General features: G+C 51.8%; 2 protein-coding genes across 2 annotated transcripts in view; both read right to left on the reverse strand.

Moving 5' to 3' along the window:
* Positions 1-977, reverse strand: part of UTP14A (UTP14A small subunit processome component) — a 5,535-nt gene extending 4,558 nt beyond the window's left edge. The window contains exon 1 of the mRNA XM_050902043.1: positions 957-977. Coding sequence (XP_050758000.1) covers positions 957-977 — 21 coding nt within the window. The remainder of the gene's footprint in view (positions 1-956) is intronic.
* On the reverse strand, positions 436-22,967 carry OCRL (OCRL inositol polyphosphate-5-phosphatase). The gene is given in 25 exon segments (XM_050901858.1): positions 436-1,546; positions 1,663-1,774; positions 2,605-2,732; positions 3,268-3,352; positions 3,577-3,696; positions 6,135-6,158; positions 9,590-9,825; positions 10,041-10,206; positions 10,511-10,621; positions 11,568-11,703; positions 12,697-12,806; positions 13,915-14,026; positions 15,562-15,652; positions 15,655-15,748; positions 15,900-16,016; positions 17,884-17,998; positions 18,474-18,575; positions 19,147-19,308; positions 19,397-19,517; positions 19,932-20,027; positions 20,104-20,211; positions 20,900-20,938; positions 21,854-21,933; positions 22,719-22,798; positions 22,909-22,967. Coding segments are annotated over 25 exon segments (2,703 nt in total). The 5' UTR covers positions 22,942-22,967; the 3' UTR covers positions 436-1,421.
* Positions 22,968-23,647: the final 680 nt, after the last annotated feature.

A 23,647-nucleotide genomic window follows, 5' to 3' on the forward strand; every position in this document is an offset into this window, starting at 1 on the left:
TTTGGGAACGAACAGTTTCCCAATAAATTATGTAATTTAAAAATTTTAAAGAAAAGGAGAAAAAAAAAAAAAAAAAAAAAGAAGAGCCACAAGGTAGGGGAGTCCCCAGCAGCTCAGCCAGCGCACGGGGACCACGGAGCCACAGGGACACCCGTGGGCTGAGCACAGGCACCGGCGGGGGCTCGGGGACTGCAGCCCCCCCTCCCCATGTTGCTGGCAGTGGCCTCCCTCAGCCGAGGCCACGCAGCCCCTGGCCCGAGCAGGCAGGACTCTGCTTAGTGTTTCAGTGGGACAGGCCTCCCTCTTGCACCCATCAGTTGCCAGTCCCCAGGGGTGTCCCCTCCCCAGCTGTGTGTGACCCTGGCACTACAGCCCCCCCCCCCAGCTGCTCCTCGGGGCCTTGAGGCGGATTTCTGTCTCATTTCCCCCCTCACCTTCTCCCCCCAGCCTGTACCCTCTGGTAGCACCTCGGGGAGGAGGGGAAGGACAGCATCCAACGCCGCCCCGGTCACCCAGCCCCACTCCTACCCCTGCGGCTCTGCAAGCAGGGCTGGGGAGGGGGGCAGACAGGAGCTGCGTCCTGCTCCATGCCACGCAGAGGGACACGCAGAGTGCAGCTCGCTGCCCTGCCTGACCCCGGCCCCGCCAAGTCACCCACCATCCCCTGTGGCCCAGAAGGAAGCCGGGGCACAGGGGAAGGGAGAGAAGAGAGCAAGGCCCGGGTGACAGTGGCAGAAAGCCGGGAGCGCAGGGAGAGACCTGTGTGCCAGAGCCCTGCACCCCAGGAGGGAGATGAGAGGATAACACCCCGCTGAATGTCCAGATAACCTTCCTGGGACAGCCGCGGTCCAGCTTTCATAGCACAGTGACGGGGCATCAGGGGCGGCTTGGTCTGCTGCGTGGCAGAGGGTGACACATGCCCAATACCAGTCTGGGGCAGAGCGCGGGGCTCTCACCAGTACAGTCAGTACACGCATACCTCGCACCCGCAGGGACACAGCGCGCAGGCTGAGCACCAGCCGGCCGTGCCACGGCCCTCCAAGAGCACCGGCGGTCTCCACCCTTCCCTGCAATGGCTCCAGGGAGATGGGGGTGAAAAGGAGAGAGAAGCATGACTCGGGGAACTGGTGACACTGCCATGGGACGATCGGGCTGCTGGCACAGTGCGTGGGTATCAACAGATCCACCCAGCTCCCAGGGAGAAAGCAGGAGGCTCCTGTCGTGGATGGCAGTGCAATGAGTGCGCAGGTCCTCTGCAGCGTAGGGTACAGCGGCGGGAAGGAGAGGGGAACACGTCCCTTCCAACTGTAAACACGGCACTTGGAGTAGCTCAGAGCCTTTTACCCTTCTGGAGCTGTCAGAGGCCCGGCCTCAGCACAAGGCTGGGGGCACGGGCCTCAGCTTTGGCACACGGGCAGGAGTCACTCTTCATCCCCGGCAAGCAGGAAGCTGTAGAGGAAGTTGATGGCACGCTGGCGGTCCTGCTGAGTCTGCTTTGCCATCAGATTGGGTGGAGGGCGCAGGAGGAGGCTGGAGAACAAGGCGGCTGCACAGGTAGGCCAAATTAGTTATTGGTCGGGAATGGAGACTGTGAAAGGCGCCAGGAAGGGGTTACGTTTCAGTGAGGGCAGCAGGAGCGGAGCAGGGAGACGACACACTTACCGATCATGGCGACACTGACGTTGTTGTCTTCCGAGTATCTGAGCAGCTCTCGGAGGAACGACATTAGGTACCGAAACACACTGCGATGGCAACGAGGCAGCTGAAAAATCACCTGCAAAGAAAACAGAGACAGAAAGCTCTGCCAGCTCACACGGCTGCAGCCTGGGCACGCTGTGGCACTCTGGCCAGGCAGCCTTCCCCCTTCCGCTGCCTTGAGGCGCTGCGTGACCACTGGCACGAGCCACAGGCCCAGAAAAAAAAGCAACAAGCCACCAGCAGTAGCCTAGTGCTGATGGCACTCATGGGCTTTGGCTCCTGGTAACACTGCCTCTAGGATAACTGTGTCACCAGGCAAAAACTACCACTGCCCTGGGGCTGCTTCCCGCTCCTTCCAGTCGGATCCCAGCTCTCACCCCCCAGCTGCACAGCAGCAGCATGAGGAGCAGGACAAGAGGTTTCCTGACGCCAGTACTGAAAATGTGCCCCAAAACTTCCTCTGCCCAAGGACTGCTTGGCCTTGCTTGCTGCCCCACCAGCTATTTTTAAGAGCCACTCAGTCATAGTCCTGAAGGGAAGCAAAGGAACTGAGGTTCTGAGCAGGTGCTTAAGGCCTCGAGACCAGCGGAGGCTCTCCCACTCCCTGGGGCTGCCATCCCCATGGGCTCAGGGTGACACAGGGCACACTTGTGGTCTCTTCGGAAGCCACCAGGACTGCTGGGGGACACTGCAGTGCCAACCTTGGGGCAGGAAAGCACTGCCAGAGCACCCAGGTCATCCTGCCCACTGCAAAGAACCTCCAAGTGCCTGCTCCCAAAGCCCCTCGCCAGCTCACGGGAAGGGACTGGGACCCAGGAAGCCGCAGGACCAAGGCAGAGCTCGCAGCAGCAGGCAGAGCTGCCCTGAGCCTGCAGCAAGGGGACGGAGACAGAGGCAGCACGGCACCTGTCGGCACAGCCGGCTGTTGTGCGACCAGTCGAGGCACCGCTGATACAGCTCGTAGCAGATCACTGGCTCTGGCAGAGCCTCCAGGAAGATGAGGAGTGCTTCAGCCACAGAGTGGTTACTGCCCGCTGGACCAGTGGGAATCAAGGAGCATGCTGAGCAGATGGACCACCTCCCTCCCCAGTCTGCTCCCTGCCTCTCCTCCTTCCCAGTTGCTTAGTCTCAGCCTCCTCCTTGCAGATCTTGCAAGTTCTCTGCCTGCCTAGCCCTCCCTGACACCAAAGCCCTCCTCCTCCGTTGTCCGCCATCCATGGAAAATGCTGCTCCATCCACCCTGCACCGCGTTTGCCCACCCTCTAGCCCCACAGAAGTCCTCTGCTCCATTAGCCCCTTCTCCAGATCCTGCTCCCCAGTGTCCACCCTCATCAGCTCTGGCGCTTGGCACAGCCTTGCAGAAGCTTCCAGAGCTCTGGCCCTGTGGCTGCTTTAGCCAGCACACGTTCAGCTTCAAGAGAGGTTATATCTGGGGGGACAGCGGGGAGCCAACCCCCCAGAAGGGACCCTGCCAGCTAAAGGTCGCAGACAAGCTCTCCTGAGAGGGAGCTCTCCCAGCAGAGCTGGGATCCAGCAGGCTCCTGGGAAAGCCAGGCGCAGCAAGGATACGGATTGTCTCGGGGATACTGGTGTCCAGGCAGTCAATGATCTGCTCCAACTCTTCTTGCATGCCTGGAGTCTGGAACAGGTCCTCCTGCCAAAAACAGCACAGGGATGGACAAAGTCACTTTCCTCACAACGGCTGAAGCACACAGTGACAGTGGGGTGAAAGCTGGTACCCCCAGCCAGTGCCTCGAGCACAGGGGAAAAGCCCTGCCCTATAAATACCAAACTGGAGTTGATCTCCACGTGCTAGTGATGAATCAGGTCACCAAGCTCTCCAGAGCTTCCCAGCACGGCAGAGGCCCACTCCCTCACCTGGTGGCAGGCATGCTTGAACAAGTGATCCACCAAGAGCCAGATCTCCTTCGGCACCTGCAGCGGCATCCCACTTGCCTCCTCGCTGTCCAGAGAGCCCATCTGCAGAACGGATTTCTCCTGGTGGCAAAGAGCACACAAGGTTTCAGGGAAACCTCAGTCCCTCTGGAAGGGCCTTGGTAAAGAAACCCTGGAGAGGGGACGAAGCAGGACCCAGGACTCATCTGGCCCTTACGTGCTTTTACAGCCCAGAGCCATCGCTCCGTAGGTCCCAGCTCCACTCCCTCCCGCTGCCCCACAGAACAACCTGCCCGGTCCACCACGAAACTGCCGAGGACAGCCTCAGCCACACCTCAGAGGAGCTCCCCCCAGCCACAGCAGCTCCCAAGGAGGGGTCTCGTGCTGTCCAAGTCACAGCTCCCACCCCGCACCCCACACTCTGGAGGACTGGAGCCTAACGAGTCCGTCTGCTGCATGAGCTTCCATGTTTTAGGTTAAATCCAGCCACCGCGCCCCGCTCATCCAGCAGATCTCCTTGGGATGCAGAGCCAAGGACATGCCTTTCCCAACTCTGGCGTGCTCTGACCACATCTGCCCTCTGGGCTCTAAACCAGCCCAGTTTTCTAAAGTTTCTTTCCTCATTTTCCGAAGGAGAGGTCTCTGCTGAACACAGACTACCCTGACACCATTGTCACGTTTTCCTGCTTACTCATGCAAAGCAGCTGACGAGCTCAACTGCTCAGAAATCTCCATCGTACCAATCTTTAACGGGATCAATGTTTTTTGCTTGATTTTAGTCTCGCTTTACGATCGCTCACATTCCCGTGTGCTCCCAAGGAGGAAGCCATGCACAGGTCTCCTGAAGCACATTCAGCAGAAGCACCCAGAAGAGACCGGCACAAGCAGGAACACAACCCAAGGACACCAGCAGAGAGGAGCGCCACAAGCCAAACGCGAAGCACTTCGTTTCAGCTGTCAGCTTACGTGACAACTGTGATCGCTGTCCCTCTGCGGCACACGCAATCACTCACAGCCAGCCGGGGCTGGGTTCAGCTTCCCCCGATGCACCCAGAGACACCTCAGGCTGGCACAAGCCCAGCTGGCACAGGCAATAGCCACGCTTGCCACACAGCACAGTATAGCTTTGCTTTGCCCCGCACACCACTAGATTTTACGCAGCTAGCAGACGCTGGGTCGTGGCTACACGTCTGCCTCGCTCATCCAAGCACACAGGGAAGGTTCGGAAGCAGCACGTTAGGCAAGCGCGTTACAACTTTCCTCTAAGAGGGAAAAGGCGAGCGCTGTGGACCCTCCTTGAGAGCTAAGGGCTCTTCAGCAGGAAATCCCCACGCCAGGGCATCGCAGCACTGGAGCCGAGTGCCAGAGCAGCACTCGACTCTGCCAGCCTGCCCTTGGCATGACTTGGAGAGCTGCGGAGACCCCCAAGGCAGGAGACCCCAGCTGCTTTGAGCAGAGGAGGAGGAGAAAAAGGCTCGGGGCTCCTCAGGGCGGAGGAGGGGGAGGAGGCAGCGGTGGTGCTGGGCCTTCGGTTTTCCTTGTGCATTGGCCAGGCACCGAGCGCCCTCTCCTGCCGTGTGCGAGGAAGGGAAGGCACGTCCGTGTCCTCTCCGCGGGAAGGAAGATGCTCTGCAAAAGGATGTTCCCAGAAGGCAGGCACCAAACTCCTCCCTTCCCCTCTGCTAGGAAGGAGTCTGGGAGCTTCATCTGGTTCAACACCCGAGTGCAATCCCCTCTTGGAGGGGGACACCCGTTTCCTCTCCTGTTTTACCCTGTCACTGCACTGGCAACCTGGAAAGGGACAAGTTACGCAGCCCGGGAAGCCTGCACAGAGCCAGCTCAAACAAATTACCAAACATCTGAGCCGGCGCAGGGAGAGCAGGAACAATGCTGCCACACCCCCCAGCATCTCCCGCTTGCTCTTTGAATGACAGATTTGACTCGCTTGGCCCCCAGTGCAGAGCACAAGTGCAAAGTAAAGCAGCGATCCTGCTCAGGCATCGGTGGCTAGGAGAGCCGGCAGCCCAAGCTCTGCTGCTCGAGGAAGCAGAGAAACATCTGTCTCCTATGCGAGGCCCTCCCTCGGCCTCCATAAGGGCACAACAAGATGGAAAGAGCAAAAGACTTCAGTCTTCTAACCCAGCCTTCTCCCCACACATCTGAAGAGGGTGCTATCGTGAACCCCACCTTACCTGCACGGCTAGAGCTAATTCGGATATGTCAAAGGTTGCCAATCTTTTCTGGAAATATCTATCACTGCTGCCAGGATCAGGAGAGGTTTTTTTTTTTTTTCCCCCCCAAAGCAAATTTGGTGAGCTTTAAGCAGCTCAGTTGGGCTGGCCCCATCTTGGCTACCGGGTCACTTCATGCTCCTACTTGTTCTCATCTAGCCCACAGCTGTGCTAAGAGGCTTTGCTGGAACAAGTGCTCCCTCTGCACCCACCTCCCCTTCCCTCTTCAGCAGAAAACACCAGAAAAACTCTCACTCTTTACAAACAAGTCATTGAGAAGCAGACTTCCCCAGCAATTGCTTGCGTTACCTTTTCTAAGAAGCTGTCTTCTCCCTGAGAGCAGTGGGAAAGAGAGAACAGGAAAAAGTATCGTTAAGAGAGAGAACATGATCTCAGATTAAGCAGAAACCTAATTTGCATTACAAGAACCCACTGAATGCCAGGTCCTTCACACATTTTGCTGACATGGCCGAAGTTAAACCTGCGGTGAGAGATTTGCCTGCCAATTAGGAAAAATCCTGCTCACATGATGCACAACCTTGTCAGGATTTCTACAAACTCCACAAAGGGGCCTTGCAGCAGCACTGTTCACTATCTAGCAAACAGTCAGGCCACAGGCAGATGAGAGGTGTCCGCCAGGAAGAGGTTCCCCTTCTTGAATCTTCCCAGTCAGAAATAAATATCCCCGTATTATTTCAGCCATCTTCCCTTGTGACCAGGCCAGAGATAAAACATTCACCAGGCTAAATCTGTATTTCTGAGTGTGTGGCAGCTGTGGAGCTAACAGGCCCCCTAAGCAGCTTTGTGTATAGTCAGGGAAATGAGTGTTTGTGCTCAAAACCCCAGGCTGCTCGTCTGTCTCAACCTAATAGCATTAACACACTGCAAGGAGGAGCATGCCAAAGCCCCCTCCAGGCTGCATGTCCAATCCCTCAGGCCATCCTGCAACACAGCATCCGTTTACCAGCACGGTGCAGGCTGGCAGCGTAAGACGCTGTTTAGTGGAGTCCGCAGGAGGAAACAGAAGCAGGTTGCCCAAGCTGAGCTTTGACGGATCGACCTTTCAGGGTGGGAGCAATCGAAACGCATTCAAGGGCTGAGCTGGAAACGTAGCTGCAGCCGCCACAGCACAGGGCATGCCGGGGAGGGAGCAGCATCTCGGGCTCCCCTGCGACTTCTGCAGGGCCTGCTTCCTTTGGAGGCTCACTGAGTTTTAACACAGCCACAACAGACCGGCCTCTTGCAGAGAACAGCTTGCTCCAAACACGAGCTGGCGCAGGTTCTTCTTCCAAGGCACAGGGGGAGGGACCGCAGTCACAGGTTTGGGATGCCAGATAGCCCCGCTGCACAGGAGAGAGGCTCGTTTCGTAACTGGGTGAGTCATCTCAACAGTCTCACTACCACCTACCTGACTGCTTGCCCTGCTGTTCACCTCTCTTCCTGTAGCGTTCAGCACGATTAGCTCCGTGAGACTAACCTGCTCCTGACAAAGATTCTTCAAGAGGCTTTTTAAAGCCCACAGCAGGATCCCAAGAAAAAAATAGCATGAGACACTAATACTGAAATCCCAAAAGCGAGATGCTCAAGTGTCAGCAGCTTCTCCCAGGAGAACTAGGAGAGCTGTTTCCAAACAAGCTCCTGCCTACACTTTGCTATCCTGCATCAAACTGCCTCTCGGACCCTTACTGACCTGCATTCTCCAGATCTCCCTCTGCTGAAGACAACAGACACAGTCCAGCCAGGCTGAGAAAAATGCTTGATGCAGTGAATGACAAGCCCTAACACTACCTAAGTGCAGGAGGGAAAATGGTTCTTAACACACAGACACACTGCCTTCCTCGCACACAGTCTCAACATCAGCTAAATACACGTAACTGGACCAAAACGCTTCTGGGCTGCAGAGTGGTTAGCACGTGCACCACTCTCCCTTGCAGAAAGTGCTCAGCTCCTCCTGTCTCCAAGAATTTCTCAACTCACAGGTACAATCAAAACCAAAAGACCTAAAATAGCTCTAACACGACAGTAGCTTTATAATCTAAGCGACTAAATTTTGCTTTGAGCTGTTACACATCGTATTCCTTGAGTTTGCTTAACATGTTCCGATTGAAGTACTGCAGTCACACCGACCTCACTGACACAAGAGACTGCTGCTTTGCCGCAGATACCGGGACACGGTGCTCTTCTCCGATTTTTTTGCTTCCTGTACTTCTATATGTTTCACTGAATAACAGAAGGAAGAAACCTATAGGTAAAGGAAGCAGAAGCAGCCTCAAAGTACTCTTAGAAAAGTAGTAGTGTGTCTGTGAGGGCAGAAGCTAAGAGTCTAGGCCCGAGTGCCTATCTATCAAACAAGAAGTCAGTGCTGAGCATTGAGCAGGAAAGCAGGTGGAAAAGCCACCAAGACTGATGAAATGCTGCAGACCAAGTTCAAAGCATTTCTAGAACAAGACTGACTTTCAGTCGAATCCTGAAAAGTATGAGGAGCCTGAGGCCTGGATTAGCTGCTTGAATTGAGGTGGCAAACACTGCATCTTGCCACCTGGATTCTGCTTAGCCTGATCTTGTGATTACAAAATCAAAATTCTGGTATAAAACCAGCCTTTCTACATGTTGGGCCTGTGAGAAAAGTAGACACCTACAAGAAAAGGTGGGAACTGGAAGAGACAGCAAGAGGCGTGGTGCAACTGCTAAAGGGAAGAGAAAGAAGTGTAAGCAGATGGGAGTGGAAGCTGTCAAATCTACAGATGTGAAAAAGCAGCAGCTCACTGGACAAAAAAAAAAAAATGCATGTAAGGATGAGACTGCAAGATATGAGAAAAGAGGAAAGGTATCACGTGTCAGAGAGACTAAAAGAACGGCACTAACCTTTCAGGTGAACAAAAAAGAAATGGCTTTCCTGGCTAAACAAGAATAAGTAAATAGACTAAAACTCAGGAACTGCTAAGCCTCACTGAAGCAAGGCCAGGAAAGGCCATCCGAAGAGAGGAATGAACGCAGGCTGAAAACAAGAATTAAGATCCCCAAAACGGGGCTTAATCTCAGAAACAGCCATGAGATTCCAAACAGACAAAAGGTGACTAGGGCACAATTGCACCCCCTCACATGCACACAAGTGGCTTCAGAAGGATGAATATTGATGCTAGGGGTGAAGCCTGGGGAGAGGAACAGTTATCTCTGCACCACAGAAGAGCCTGCTCACTGCGGTCAGTGTGAGAGGAACTGGCCAGAGAGGCTGTGAGACCGGCCATTTGCTGAGCTGTACTCATCAGTATACCTAACAGCATCAAAGTCCTTTCTTCGGTCCTCCTGCTTCTGCTTGTTCCTTCCCCTGAGCAGTGCGAATGCCACCAGCATCCAGAAGGAAAAGGATCCTGGAGCTCTGGTCACCGCAGAAGAAGCCTCAGCACCTCGGAGGAGAGCATTTCAATCATACCTCTTACGACACACCAGTGCCACCCAGCTGAGCCTGCCAGCACCAACATGACACTAACACAAAACACAAGGTGCCGGGATCACTTTTTTGTTCCACCAAACAATATTTAGAACCTACTCAGAAACCGGGCACAAAGTACAGGCTGTCAAAAGCCATTGGTTGTGGTGGAGGGAAATAATAAAAGAGCACCTCAAGCTCTGGAAAAAGCAAATTGGCTCAGAGCCAGCGCAGCTGACCCAAGCTGAAGGCATTACTCCTGCTTTCAGGAGTAAACTGAAGGGAATATGCTCTCTCCCTGTTAAGAGAGCTGCTCCAGAACGCTGCTACTCACCAGGTCAATGAGTTTGGTGACTGGAACTTCTCGGATCGGTCGTCTCATTCGGCATAAGGCCTCCAGGGAGGTGCCAAAGCAGCTGGGCAGGTAGGTCCCACTGATGGTAAGGAAATAGTCCTTCCCTCGGTCCAAGTGAAGGACAAGAATATCCTCAATTTTGTCCTCGCCAGAGTTCAGAAGGGTTACTGAGTCCTTACTGACGTACACGTCCAGGGAGATGTCCATGCTCTCATCTGCAACAGACAGGAGCTCTCAAGAACACATAGACACTCTCCAAAAGGGATGACAAGGACAAACATACAGTGGCAGGGACAAAGGCCACAAAACTGAGAAGACAGACAAGGATGATGGCAAGAAAGGCGAGACACAGGGAAGACGGGAAGGACTGAACAGAGATGGGGTGGCAGTCTACACCAGTACACACTGTAGAAACCGTGGTAAAACTCACCTGGCTCCAAGTAACCTTCACAAGGCTCAGCCCGAAGCCACGGCTTACAGTAGTGGCTATCGTTGAGCTTTGGGATGAAGGAGAAGTGACAGGTGACCTGCCCGTTATTGGTGATCTGGAACTTCTGCTTCTGCAGCTGACGGAACTTCACATTCTCAAACTCAAACTGCAGAGCGAAGAGAAAACACAAATCACGTTAGTGGCCACGGTGGGACACACAGCTAGGCACCCAGACTCTGCAACGGCAACCCATGACAGAAGTGCCCACGCAATGCAGAGCTCCTAACAGAAGACCTGCGAAGAAGCCAAGACAAGATGTCCCTTCTAATCCAATTCCTGACTGTAAGATAACGGATAAAGTTCGATTTCCTATAATCCAGTTTACTGAATCCAAGTCTTTAAAAGTAGTTCTAGCACTTCTAAGGCTGCTGTGTTTGGGGAGTGAACAGTGATTCAGGTTTCATCCTCACTTCTCTCCTGCTTAGCTCCAGCGAAGGAAGAAAGTCATTCTCCATTCTGTCCATTATACGAACGATGTCTTCAAACAACTTCCGATACTTCTGCTCATCCACAACCTTTACCTGTGGAAGATCAGAAAACACTCAGCAAAGTTTCTGACCAGCTTCACAGGAACTCTTTTGACAATGAGTAAACTGCAGAAGTGAAATATTTCTCTAAGCATCTGCTATGTGCAGCTGAAAGGCTAAGAGAATTTGCACGCATGGGTGCACCTCCAAGCTGCATACGCAACTTTACGCATATCCTACCCCTACAGATGTTACTAGGTCTTTCTAGCCACTGCTGACACTACTGGGAGATTACTGGGGGTGATCTCTGTGGGACAGCATTGGCATCCTGCAGCATTACTCATGATTCTCCAGAGGAAGAGGAGAAAGGCTCTCCTTTAAGGAGACTTGAGCTACCTAGGGAGCAGGAGGTAGCAAAAATGGACATGGACTGTCTCTATTCAGTAAGCTAGGAAACCCAAATCTGCTGCCAGCCATTCACCACCAAAGAAATTCAGATGTGAACCAGTGACACACTCTCTTAACACATCAGAGGCAACATTGCAACAGCAGGCACAACTATTTACAGGTTTCTGCTGTGTTTCCTTGCGGAGGAGAGAAAACAGTAGCTCATCCATTCTAGTACTGGATACCGTGGGTTATACCCCAGAAGCTAAGCAGCATCATTAAAGCAGTCAATGGGAACGCCTTTCTATTTACTACATGACCCCACCGGCTCGGGTAAACTCCAGCGATCATCTGCGTTACTGTGGCATAACACCGTCCCGCTGCTACACAGCTAAGCTGCATTGCACACGACGACCACAGCTGCTGAGCTGTTTGCTGAGCCGAGGCTGGCAGGCTGCCAAACAGCAGCACACCTACACAGCGGACACACCTCATTTCTATTTACTCTGTCCTCTTGCAACAGCATTAGCAGAGCTGCCTTGACTGTATAACCACCTCCCGAAGGAACGCATGACAATATCGTGATCCTACCCTAGCATATAAAAAAAGTTACCCCGATGCGGAAAAGTGCGCTGACTGGCTTGTGGTCGCTAGTCTTCAGGTCCATGTGACTGCAATACCGGAGCTGATTTATGTTCCCTCCTCTCCAAAGGATTCGATCACACCACGCTGGCACACGACACTTTCCACTACAAAGAAAAACAGGTTACCAGGGAAATCCAACAATCCTAATAAACCATCCAAGCTGTTCCTCTCCCCAGCCAGGCAGCTCCCTCCACCCCCGCCGTCAATGACTGCATCAGCAGTGATGGGATGAACTCCTGTCACTTCCCTCAACTTGAATACTATGTTATTTCTTCTGCTCTCTTCCCCTTTCCCTATACAGTAGCTAAAATTCCCCTCCTACCCAGCATCAGGAAACAAAATCACCTCAAACGAGACTGTTTCCACAGCCTGAAGCCATATGTACCGTGACCCAAGCCGCACTAGTTTCTTTAGCTGCCAGATCCTTCTGCCCACTACAATCTGATCCATCGCTTATTGTTTCCACTACGGAAAGTCTACTCAGCTATTACTATTACGTTATGAAGTCTGAATCCTGGGTTATCCTTCTCCAGATTAACTACTGTGCTGATTCATAAACACAGGCAGAGTAAAATCCAATCGCTATATGGTTTGAAACTCCTTCTTGGGAGTTTCTCCATTTAGAGCAAGCTTCTGCAGCAGATGCATAAACGCCTGTGGGAGGCCCCAAGCAGAGAGCAGCAAGCAGGAACCACTGCTGCTATCGCAGCACAGCCACCCCTGCGGGTGTGCAAGTCAGGGGACAGGATGACTCAGAGAGAGTTTCCTTATCTCTTCAATTCCTTTTATACCATTTGTCTGTCCCTGGTAGAACAAAAAACGCTCCAGTGCAGGGCCACCTGTGAGTTCACGCTTTACCTGCCTTCATCGATTGGAATCCGCAGTGACCAAGGTTTAAGATATGTGCCTGATCAACGTATACAGGGTCTGCTTATTTCAGAAAGTAGGGGAAACGAAGGAGTACAAACTTGTCTGTGCACTCCAGCCATCACCATAACACTGAGAGGTATTTCCAGCTCCAGGAAGCAGGAAATCAAGTTTCGTGAGAAAATGCTTTTTGTGCCATAGGTAAATATGTCCATTGGCAGCCGATTTACCTGGAGTCCCAGCGATCTGTTTTTGAGTCATATTTATAGGTGGGGATGAATTTAATTTCTCCCTCGGTGAAATCTGCAAATGCTTTCTTCTGAGTGCGCTGAATATTCAGCTAAAGCAGAAAAAGAACACTTTAAAAAAAAAAAAGAAAAAACAACAAACCACCCCAAACATGCCCCCCCCCCCACGCAGCAGAGCGTCAGAGAGCAGACCTATAGGCAGAGCAATTGCAACCTGTGGCCATGGGATTCACCAGACATCCCCCAAACTGCCTCTCAGACCTTATACCTTTAACAAAGGTAAAAATTCAACACATCAGTGGAATGTTTTCTAAACAGACCGAATACAAATTGGCACAGTGCTGCTTACCAGACCATGCAGACAGCATAAAACAATAGTTAAGGGAAATATTAATTGCTCCACTTGTGCTAAATGCCTTCATTAGCTTTCAGGCTTAAGCATCACCATCATTAATATTTCACTGCCAATCATTTTTAGCAAAAGCCTCCAGGAGCGTGCTTGGCTGACAACCTGACACTACTTTTCTTTTCTCATTTACTCTTCTGAAAAGTTTCCTAGTTGTTTTCCTCACACAAGTCTAAGCTACGGTTGTTTTCTGCACGAAGCTTCACAGTACAGCAGAAATGAGCTACAGAAGAGAATCAATCAGATTTACTGTTAAATTGTGTGTCAGAGACGATATTACACTATTTCTGTTCATGTTTCACAGGTACAATCCTTCATCTTAAAGGCACATCTGGTGCTGTCTTGGTTTTCAGCGTGCTGCAAAGAAATGCTGAGCGGGGAAGACCACAGCACAGAATTTAGGTCAAACTGGCTGAGCAGAGAGCCTTGGCTACAAGCGCTGGTCTCCAAATCAATACCTCTTCCAGAACACTGATTACAGCAGCTTTTGGTGCTGTTACAAATTCCTATGTTCTAGCTTGTAGTTTGTACATAAGGGAGAACCCTTCCAATGAGATGCAAAGACACTTCTATGGTAATTGCCCGAGTCATCCAGTTAACCCTGGTATAATGTACAATCTATTTCTGTTTAGGGGGCTGATGTCACCAGGACACCCAGAGCTCTGTCTAGGGTCTAGCGCCTATGTCTATAGACACTTATCGCAGAGTGTCTGCCAGCTCCTCCCAAGCACAGGCACATCTCGAACCAAGATGACCTCACAAGTACGGAGCAAACGTAAGCGGAGTTCACTGACCTGGTCGTATGTCAGCAATTTCTGAAGCTCTTTCTTACTGATAAGAGCTTTCACTTCACTGGCATCAGGGAGACAAAGCCTGTAGTTCAGGTCTCCTAGCCAGATGACAACACTGAAAACAAAGGCAAACACGGAAAAGAAGAGCCAGTAGTTAGTATCGCAGGCCACACAGGGAAGAAGGGGCGTAGGAGAATAGATGGTTGCTGGTGATTAAGGTTGAGACACATGGAAGACAAAAGGAGACATGAAAGATGGAATCTGACAGCAGAAGTTTCTAGTGGCAGCAGATACTACAGTACAAAACCATCTCCTTTGGAATCCCACATGGGACAGAAGACTTGGTTTGATGGGAGATACTTGAGTTTGCCTCAGTCTGAAAAAAGCCCAAGAACACCACCAACTCTCCAACGAAGTGAAACCAGCGTATCTCACCAAGCTTCATAACCTCTCAAGCTACACAGGATCCATCTAGTATTCAGGCTCTTCTTGCGTACAGAAGAGGGCAATGACAGAGCTCGTTAAGCAGAGCCTGCTCATCAACCAGTTAGGCAGGCTCATGTGCATGTATCTGCGTGCTCATACCTTGTGTGATACCATGGTTTTACCAGTTTGTTTTCCACTGCTTTTCTTTCAATCAGATCAGGCCACTACCGTATCATCTACCTAGCAAAGACTGACTGACGCAGAATTGGCAAAAGCAGAGTTAGGCTCCTGTTGAGTTTATGACCTCCAGAACGTTATTGTCCCACCTCACCCACCAGCCATACCTCATCAGCATCTGCTCTTACTCTGCTCCTCTCTGGGCTTTCAAACAGACCTACAGCCCTCTCATTACCAGCAGCCAAAGAAACACTTGTGGCATTCACTCTTTATTCCATCAAGGTTTCATTTAAAGATTAAAATCTAAACCCCTCTCTAGTATCAAAGCTCTTCCTGTTTATAGTCAAACCTCCATTAGTGGATTATCAAGGATAATCTAATATTTGAAGTTTTTTCTGTACTAATCCACTCTACATTTTATTTTCATTTATGGTTTAAATATTAACTACTGAAGTATTAATCATTTGTATCAGGTTTAATAAAACTTAATTTATATGCTTTGTTGTACACACGTTTGAGTTCGATTTGGATTATTCAGCACCACTGTCACCTCATTAAAAATAATAATAATTAAAAAAAAATAAAGTATTGCCTGCATATCATCCAATTCATTTAAAAAGAAAGTGAAACAGCAATCGTAAGCACTTGTTACTCAAAAAATCCTAAACAGCATAGCCTCTGCCCATCCTGCTATCCCTTTTCTTCCCCTACTCATATTCCCATTTCCCATCACAAAAAAACTCCTCAGTTTCTTCAAGCCCTGTAACATTCAGCCATCGACTTGGGAACTGTGCCTGCTGAAATGGAAGTATGATACGCAACACGCAAGGAAAAGGCCGTTAGAGACAGGCTGCACAAGTCACCGCAGTGAGAAGGTGACCACATAGTTTGACTGCAGGAGCTCGAGCACACCAGAGGCCCTGGCATTTTCAGTTTTATTGTTAAGCCAGAAAACTCATCTGCACAAAATCTCCAGTTGCTGTGATTTGGACTTGATTGGGATTATTCAACACCACTGCAAACGGGAAAACAGCAAAATAAACTTACTCGTGTTTCATGATGTTGAGCTGAGGTAGACTATCATCAGGGGTTACAAAACTCATCCGAGCACAGATATCCTTATAATCTTGATTTCGCGCTCGAAGTCCTCCACGTGAGCAGCGAGGTGGGAATTGACAATGCAGAAGGTCGTGTTGTGGAACACGAACCTCACCGCCACGCCGCCCTTGTTGCCCTGGGGAGAGCAGGTATCAGCGGTCGATAGGGAAGGCGGCAGGTGAGGCACCGGGGAGGAGACGGGGATGGCACAGGCAGGTGAGCAAAACCAGGCTGTGCCGTTTCTTGCACGGATACACGGAAGCAACAAATTGGCCTCGGTGACTCACCATCTTTCCCATGATTCCCGTGCCCACGGACTCCGTCATGATCTCTCTGATATTGCTCAGCTGATCCTTCTTAGCAAATATGAGCAACATCATCCCGACTAGACGGACCATTTGCACCTGCAAAAATAAAAGGGATCCTGAGCTCCCAGACAGGCAGTGGCAATGCAGTTCTGATTTGCCTGCTCCACCCGCTGCTCTGCTTCTCTGGCTCTCCCCACTCCTCATCAAGTTTTGCACTCAATCCCTGCTTGCAACACCACCCAAAGGACCTCCTGTCCCAAAGCAAGGTTCTGGAGGACAATCTGTCACCCCCCAACAACCACCAGCTGTGCTGAGCTCACTACAGTCCCCACTCTGGTGCTTCCCTACAAACAGGGCTGTCTCGTGAGGTAACAGAAACTTAATAAACACGTTTGTGAAGTCTCAGCCTTGGTGTGCTCTAATCAGCAATACAACCAGAGGAAGATACCGAGTGCTCTAGTTAGGCACGTCGCAGAGAGCTGCTGGCTATGGCTGTCGCTGAAGGCTGCAGGTCCAACTGGGAGTCGGTGCTCACCTTTGCTTACTCAGAACTACAGCGGAGCCAGTGACACGCGCTAGAGGGGAATGGACAGAAAAGTTCTTATTTCCTGAGGCAAACGTGCCTGACACACGGGGTATCAAAAGGCAGCCATCTCCAAGCTACACAAACTGTTTGCTTTTCAGAAACCACTTGTTTTCTAATGCAAAGAGTCTCTTTCTGGAGCTAAAAGGTTCTCCTCTACTGCAGAGCTCAACCCATGGGTGTTAACACAGTGCTGACAACGTGCACTGTCCCAGCAGTGATCTCAGGTCTGCTGCCGATTCTTTTACGCATGCTAAACCAACACACTTCCCAGTCCATGACCTCCCTGTACCTTCAAAACAGTGGGGTCACAACTTCGAAAGCCAGCGACAAGGCCTAATCTTCTTGAGCACAGTCTACACGCTCACTTTAGAGGCACAAAAACATTAAGATGTGTTGGGATTAAGTGTGTGTAGTGAGGGAAGCAGCTGAACTCAGAGAATTCAACTGGAAGAGCCCAAGTGCTCAGTCCACTCTGCAGGAGTGGAATTTGCATGCAACCGCAAGTCTTATCTATGTTTTCAGTCACTTCCCCCTGCCTGCAGCCATGTCCTGTTCTCTCTCTTTCACAAGGGTGGGAGAAATTCACCTATAACTCAAGTAAAGCAAAGGGACGGGAACATGAGCCTCTCCGCAGTTCAGCTCATGACCCCCGGCTCCCTCTCGATGAATCTCAGTTCAGCAAGGTGCTCTGTTTTCCTGCTGTGATTACCTGTGACACGTGCCACTGAGCTCAACTCAAAGCAAGCAGGACAGGGGTGTGACAGTGAACATGTGCGCTAAGGAGGAAGGGGAAACTAGTTAATGTATTTAGGGCTGCTACCTACAGCAGAAAGGTTTGCTACAGCTGAGATAAAAAACAACAGCTTGCTCTAAACCAGCCAGAATAAGGTCCTGCTGCCACAACTGAAGCAATTCTGTCCCAAGGCAGCAGCCTCTGGAAGATTTTGCCTCATAAATTATCCCATTCTTTCAAGGAAAAGCTATTCATTTAATTTACTAGCTCAAGACACACCTTGCTTCTATAGTACAAGGGTGAGAGGGTAACACAGATAAAGAATTTGAACCTGCTGCTATGATTCTACCAAGCATACTACTTCCCTGACACCTACCTTGTATTTATAAAGTTATTTTGATCCCCATCTTTATAAATTTCTACTTCAAAGTACAATATCCCCCTATAACTGTGGGCCAGAAATAGACTCTCCAGATTTAATCTGGCATACTTGACACACGCACAGGTACACACATGCCAAACCATTCTTGGTTTCTCCAATCACCGCTCTTCAGGTCAGGTGAGTCAAGGGGAAGCTCATTTCTCTTTTCCTTCTAATCATGCCAACTCTACGGCAAGACCCCACAACACTGAACAGAACTCACTTTCTTATACTTAGCCTGAGGGTGCAGGGACTTCTCCACAGCAGCCAGCCATTCTTGCTCCTTTGCAGAATCAAAGTAGAAAAAAGCCTCTGTGCTGAGGTCCAGCTCCTGGAACCTAAAAAACCAAGCCAGCTTAGCACATCCCACCTCTCCTACAGACCACCCTCTTTCTACAGGAAGGTCCAATGTGAAACCTCTAGCAACAGCTCTTCTTGGAAGAGCAGCTTGTTATTTCCACTTGCTAAATAAAGCAGCAGAATTTCACCACAGTGCCTCCGAGACCCTACTGCAATACACTCCAGCAACCATCCCTCTGAGAAGTATTACTTTAGGCGGAGGACAACCAGAGAGCTCTGTGTATGCCTCAAGGAGAATCTGTTCTGTTCTGTCATGCCAGCCTCGTTTAACCCGATACTCTGCCTCATGTAAACGGCTCTTTCCCCTCAGACAGCTCTTCTGAGACACAGCTCAGCTTTGTGGAACCACTGAGAACATGACAGGAACTTAAAACAAATACAGCGCACCAGTATCCAAGCAAGAGCGACCAGAAACCCAGCACCGTAAGTAAGTACGAGGTCATCGCTACTCACCCGATGCAATAGAAGTCTGGAGGCTCTGTGTCGCACACCAGCCAGGGTTCCAAGCTGCTGTCTGGAGACTGCCCGTTCACGTTCCACGTTCCCACAAAAAATCTACAACACAAAAGCAGCTGAACCATTAGAAAACACAATAACAACCGCATCAGCCCAGTCTCTCCAGTGCACGTGCAGCAGCACTCAGGCTGGGAGCAGACAGGACACATGAGGTGTCCATGCGCAGGGCCACGCCAACTATGGGGTCGTTGAAAAGTCTTCTAGACTTGGCTCATTTTTGGTGACACTCATCTTGGGGATTTTGCAGAATGCTACAAAACTAAAGACATTTCAGCGGGGCCAGCGAACATCTGGCTCTTTTAACATCATGTCATGTGAGGCAACACTAAGACAGTGTGGCGGGACGGCTGCTTTTATCCTCTTTCTGCCCAACTGCTTCAGTCTTACTTGAGGGTCAAGAGATCTGACACACATAGGGAAAAAGATGCAAAAGAGGAAGCCGCACTGCAGGCACTTATTGACTTTCAGTCTGCACCGATCCTCCTTTAGCCGCCCAGGCTGGCCACACAGCAGCAGCGGTCAGATTTCAAACCTGGGCTAGATTTGAGTTCACAGGAGAGATTAAACAGCTTTGTCTCTATGCACACTGTTCCTCAGTCACAGCTCTAACCTGAAGTTGTGAAGGTTGACATATGCCTTCTCTCTCTTGGCAAGCACGTGTTTGATGAGGCCTTCTCTTTGTCCCGACTGGGTGCTGGGCAAAAACATCTTGCGCATAGTGTTGGTCACTTTTGGCTGGTCTCTTGACGTACCTTCTTTCTCTCGGTGAAATCTAGGAAGGAAGCAAGAGCAGAATTAAAACTGATTCTGCTGTCTAGGAAGAGAAAGAAAAAAGGGAACAGATTCACCACGTTACTTACTGCCTATTTTGAGGCACAGGAGGAGGTGGGGGTTCCCGGCGAGATCCCGTTTGGTGGTTTTGCATGTTTCTTTTCTCTTCTAGGCTTAGAGCACTGAAGTCATCCTCAAACCCCAGAGTTCCTATAATAAAAAAACACAAGCACAATGCCCTGAGAAACAATTTAAAACAGCTCAGATCAAAGGAAAAAACATAACTCCACAGAAAGTGAAAAAGCAAATGATAATAGCAATATATCAACTCTGATGACTCAGGGAATGAGAGAAAGGGGTACTAACCACAAGTCAAGGCAGGAGGGAGCTTAACATACACAAACAAAGCCACTAAGCAGAAGACAGCACTCAAGAAGAAATGAATGGTCCAGGGCAACAGAATCCAAGGACCGAGATGTTTTATTTTGCGCAGGGTGACGTGATGTGAGGAAATGGGGTAGAGGCCAGACTGCTGAGTGCAGGGTCAGACACAGCTCCCTATCCCGGAGTGCCCCATTACGGTACAGACCACAGAGCATACAAAGGTGACAGTCAGTTCAGTACCCGAAGAAGAGGCCTGTGATAGACCTGGGAGGTTCTTCTCCACCTGATGCCAGCTGGCTGAGTCCTTCGGTTCAGGAAGAGAAGCTTTCAGGTGGGCTGGAAAAAAAATCAGCCCTGTCAGAAACTGCTGGCAATCAGAGGATTTCACAAACACAACTATAGCTCTGCTTACCTTCCTGTATGCTCTGCACTTCTGAAAGGAATCCTAAGCAACGCTCCTCATCAGGGATTTCAAAGAGCCGCTCCGCTGTCTCGTCACCTTGTATCCGGACCTTACAGCCTGCTTCAGGCATAAACACAGACTCACAGAGTCAGTCAAGGCTGGTTCACAGATATTATGCCCTGTGAGTGACCAGGCTTTCTAGGCATCCTCTGAGCTCATCAATGAAAACCAACTTCCAGCTATTGTTTCCGATGGAAATCTGCACCTAAGCTAGTTTCCCTGTGCTTCTGAGATCCTCCTGCCCTGCTTGGGGTATCATCAGTCATGTTTTCCTGGTTTTAGGAATACTTCTCCCTACTGCAATCTCGCAGAGAAGAGCTCTAAATGTAGTAAGAAAAATTTCTTGAAAGGGAAAGCAGGATTGATGACTAGACACAGCATTGTCAACACTGAAAAAGGCAGAGAGTAGCCTAGGCTCAAGTACAGGTCAAAGAAATGGAACGGAGATGGGAATGGCTCAGAGTGCAATGCAGGGCCTTGAGAAAAGATAAGAAGTTAAAAGTTTGACCAATTGCCAATACTTCAATCTGGGCATTTAAGACCATGTCTGTCCTGACAACTGACCGTCTGAAAGAGCCAAACAACAACATTAGAGGAAATACAATCCCTGCTTGATCAAAAGACAGACAGAAAGTATGGAGGAAGGTTATGAACTGCTAGGTAAAATAAGCGTGTGTCAGTGCCCAACAGGCAGCCTGTTTCCTGAAAGGAGCTTTAGCCACGTGACTGCCGTTATAAAACTTACTGTTTGTAGCTATATCAATCAGTAGAGTTTCTTCTGCCTCTGGAAAAGAGAAAAACGGGATCAAGAGAGTTCACACTGAATGCTGCAGTAATTGACTACTCAAAAAAACATGCTGCCTGCTACTAGCCACAAGAGTCCTAACAAAGGAACAAACAGCTTTAATTTACATCCATACTGCTAATAACGGCTCTGGCAGAAAGAATCGTCATATCTGGACAGCCTGGACAGTCATTTCCCACAACCAAAGTGTCACAGGGGAGATTCCTAATATTCAGAGTTCTCGCACACCTGGATGGTTTGTTCCACATCAGTGTAGCTACTTTGGGAAAGACCAACCTGACAACGAACTTCAGAGCTTGTCTACACAGCAAAAATGATGGGCGGAACCACACTGAATTACACAGAAGGGTATAAGCTAATCCAGGAAAAGGTGCTTTTATTCCCAAACAAGCATTTGCCCCAGGGACATACACCGCTATTTAAGTTCTTCCAAGACAAGGCCTAAAGCCCTTTCCCATTCTGTGGGTGGCTGTTTGGACTTGACAGCTTGCCAGACCTCACAGAAGTTTTGATCTAAACACACAGGAATCAAACTAAAGCTCCCAACTCTTGCTGTTATGGAGAAGACAGGCAGGCAGACATCAGCAGAGACCAAATTTCAGCCATTGCTGACAAGTGCTGAACAAATAGGCTGGCTCTGCACGATGCCAAGCCCACCGCTCATCCAAACCAGCCAAGCTCCTCACAGCTGTATGCTGACATGGAAAGACCACCCACTCGCATGACCAAGAAGCAGGATTCCGTAGACTGCGAGCTTTAGTTTCACAGGGAAGCATTCAATCTATATGGGCGCTCAGGAGGCAGGTCAAGAAACACCACTAAATTCCGGTTTTGCCGATAAAGAGCAGTGGATTCCTGCCACCGTAAGAGAGCCTGCTCCAGGAGAGTCAGTACCTTGTACGCATTTAAAGCGGCTGTTGATGGGAATATAATCCGGATCAGAGTTTTCTTTCTCCTGTGAATGGATAACTATCCTGGAGACAGAAAAAAGGCTTGTAAAAACACAGAAGCAACTCCCTCAGACAAACGTTAATATAGTCACAAGAGCTGTACTGACAGAGAAACGCAACGTTTGACTTCTATTGCCGTACTACTGGGACAGGAGAAGAGAAAGGGGAAAAAAAGCTCAGAGCCACACAGGATCTGGGTGCCCGTGGCGAGAAAGTAAGTGCCACTCAACTTTCACTGCTACGGGGCAGGCTCAGCGTTAGGGCGGCAGCGGCTCCGGCTCCTCGGAGAAACCCAGAGGAGCAGGGGAAGGGAACGGGAACGCGCAGCCAAGGAGCAAGTTCCTCGTCTCCCTGCTCGCAGGATGCCGTCTCCCACGCTGCAGGGAGAACGCCGGGGGAGGACGCGGCCGCCAGAACCGGCTCTGCCTCCCGGCCCCTCTCTAAAGGCAGCAGCTCAACCGCTTTTCAGTTTCCCGAGACAGCCACAGCGGCCGCGGCCACCTCGGTACAGGCTCGGCGACCCGGGGGCTCGGCGGTGGTGGAAGAGAAGCGAGCCGTTCCAGGACAAGGCGCCCGCACGGCCCGAGCCCCCGCAGCGGCAGTACCAGCCTGACTCACCGGCACAAGCGGTCAGACCAGCCTGGCTGGCGGTGCCGCCGCCCGGCGGACAACCGGAGCCGGGCCGGGCCCTCGCGTCCCGCTACCGGGACGAAGCGACCCAGACCCGAGCTGCCGCTGCCCCGGGCCCCCCGCCCCGCGAGGCGCGGCCGTTAGCGGCCCCCAGCCCCCCGCCGCGGCCCGGCACTCACCCGTACCGGCCGCTCCGCCGGCCCAGGCTGAGCACGCACGGCTCCCGCCGCCCAGCCCGCACCTCCGTGCCGGCAACGCTCTGCGCCGCGGCTAAGGAAACCACCACCGCCGCCGACTTGCCCTCCTCCCCACCGGTCCCCCGCCTGCCCGGTCCCTCCCATCCCTCCCCGGCCAGGTCCCGGTGGATACGAGGAGGCCCCAGGCCGCGGCGGGCGGCTCCATGGCGGCGCCTCGGTCTCCCAGCGACTTCGCGCTGATCACCGGCGCGGCGCAGAGAGGCGCCAGCCGGCCGCCCACTGCCCCCTGCCGGCAGGCGGACTGCCCCACTCTCGTCTATGACGAGGAGGCGAGCCCGGGGCGGGGAAGGGGCGGGACTGCACCGGGAGGGGCGGGGCCCCGGAGAATTCGGGGTGCACCGTGGGGGGTTCTCGCGTGGACGTGGGGGACTGCGAATATGGCTGTGGGTCCGCCAGGCTCCGAGCAGGCTCCCCCCGGGGTGCAGCCGTCCCGGGGTGCCCCCCCCCCCCGCTCCCAGGACAAGGCACGGGCAGAGCGGGGCGGCCGCCAGCAGCAGCGCGGCCCCGCTCCGCGCTATCACTTCTCTCCGAGGCCCCACCCCTCCCGTGCGCTGATTGGCTGCGGGCCCCGCTGATTTGCATGTCCCACAAGGCAGCGCGGGGCAGGACGGGAAAGGCTGGCGTTTGAAGCGCGGGCGCCATGGCGGCCCCGGGGCTGATGGCGGCGGAGCAGGAGGAGGAGGAGCGGTACCGGGGGTAAGTGGTGGGGCGGGCGGTGTGTGGAGGGCTGTAGTGGGGCGGGCTGTAGTGGGACGGGGTGGAGGGCGGTAGGCCTGAGGGGGGACTAGGGTGGCGGAGGCCTCGGGGATGGGGGTGGCGGTGCGGGCCGGGCCGGGCCGGGCCTGGGCAGT

Source organism: Gymnogyps californianus, chromosome 9, assembly GCF_018139145.2.
Source record: "Gymnogyps californianus isolate 813 chromosome 9, ASM1813914v2, whole genome shotgun sequence".
NCBI lineage: Eukaryota > Metazoa > Chordata > Aves > Accipitriformes > Cathartidae > Gymnogyps > Gymnogyps californianus.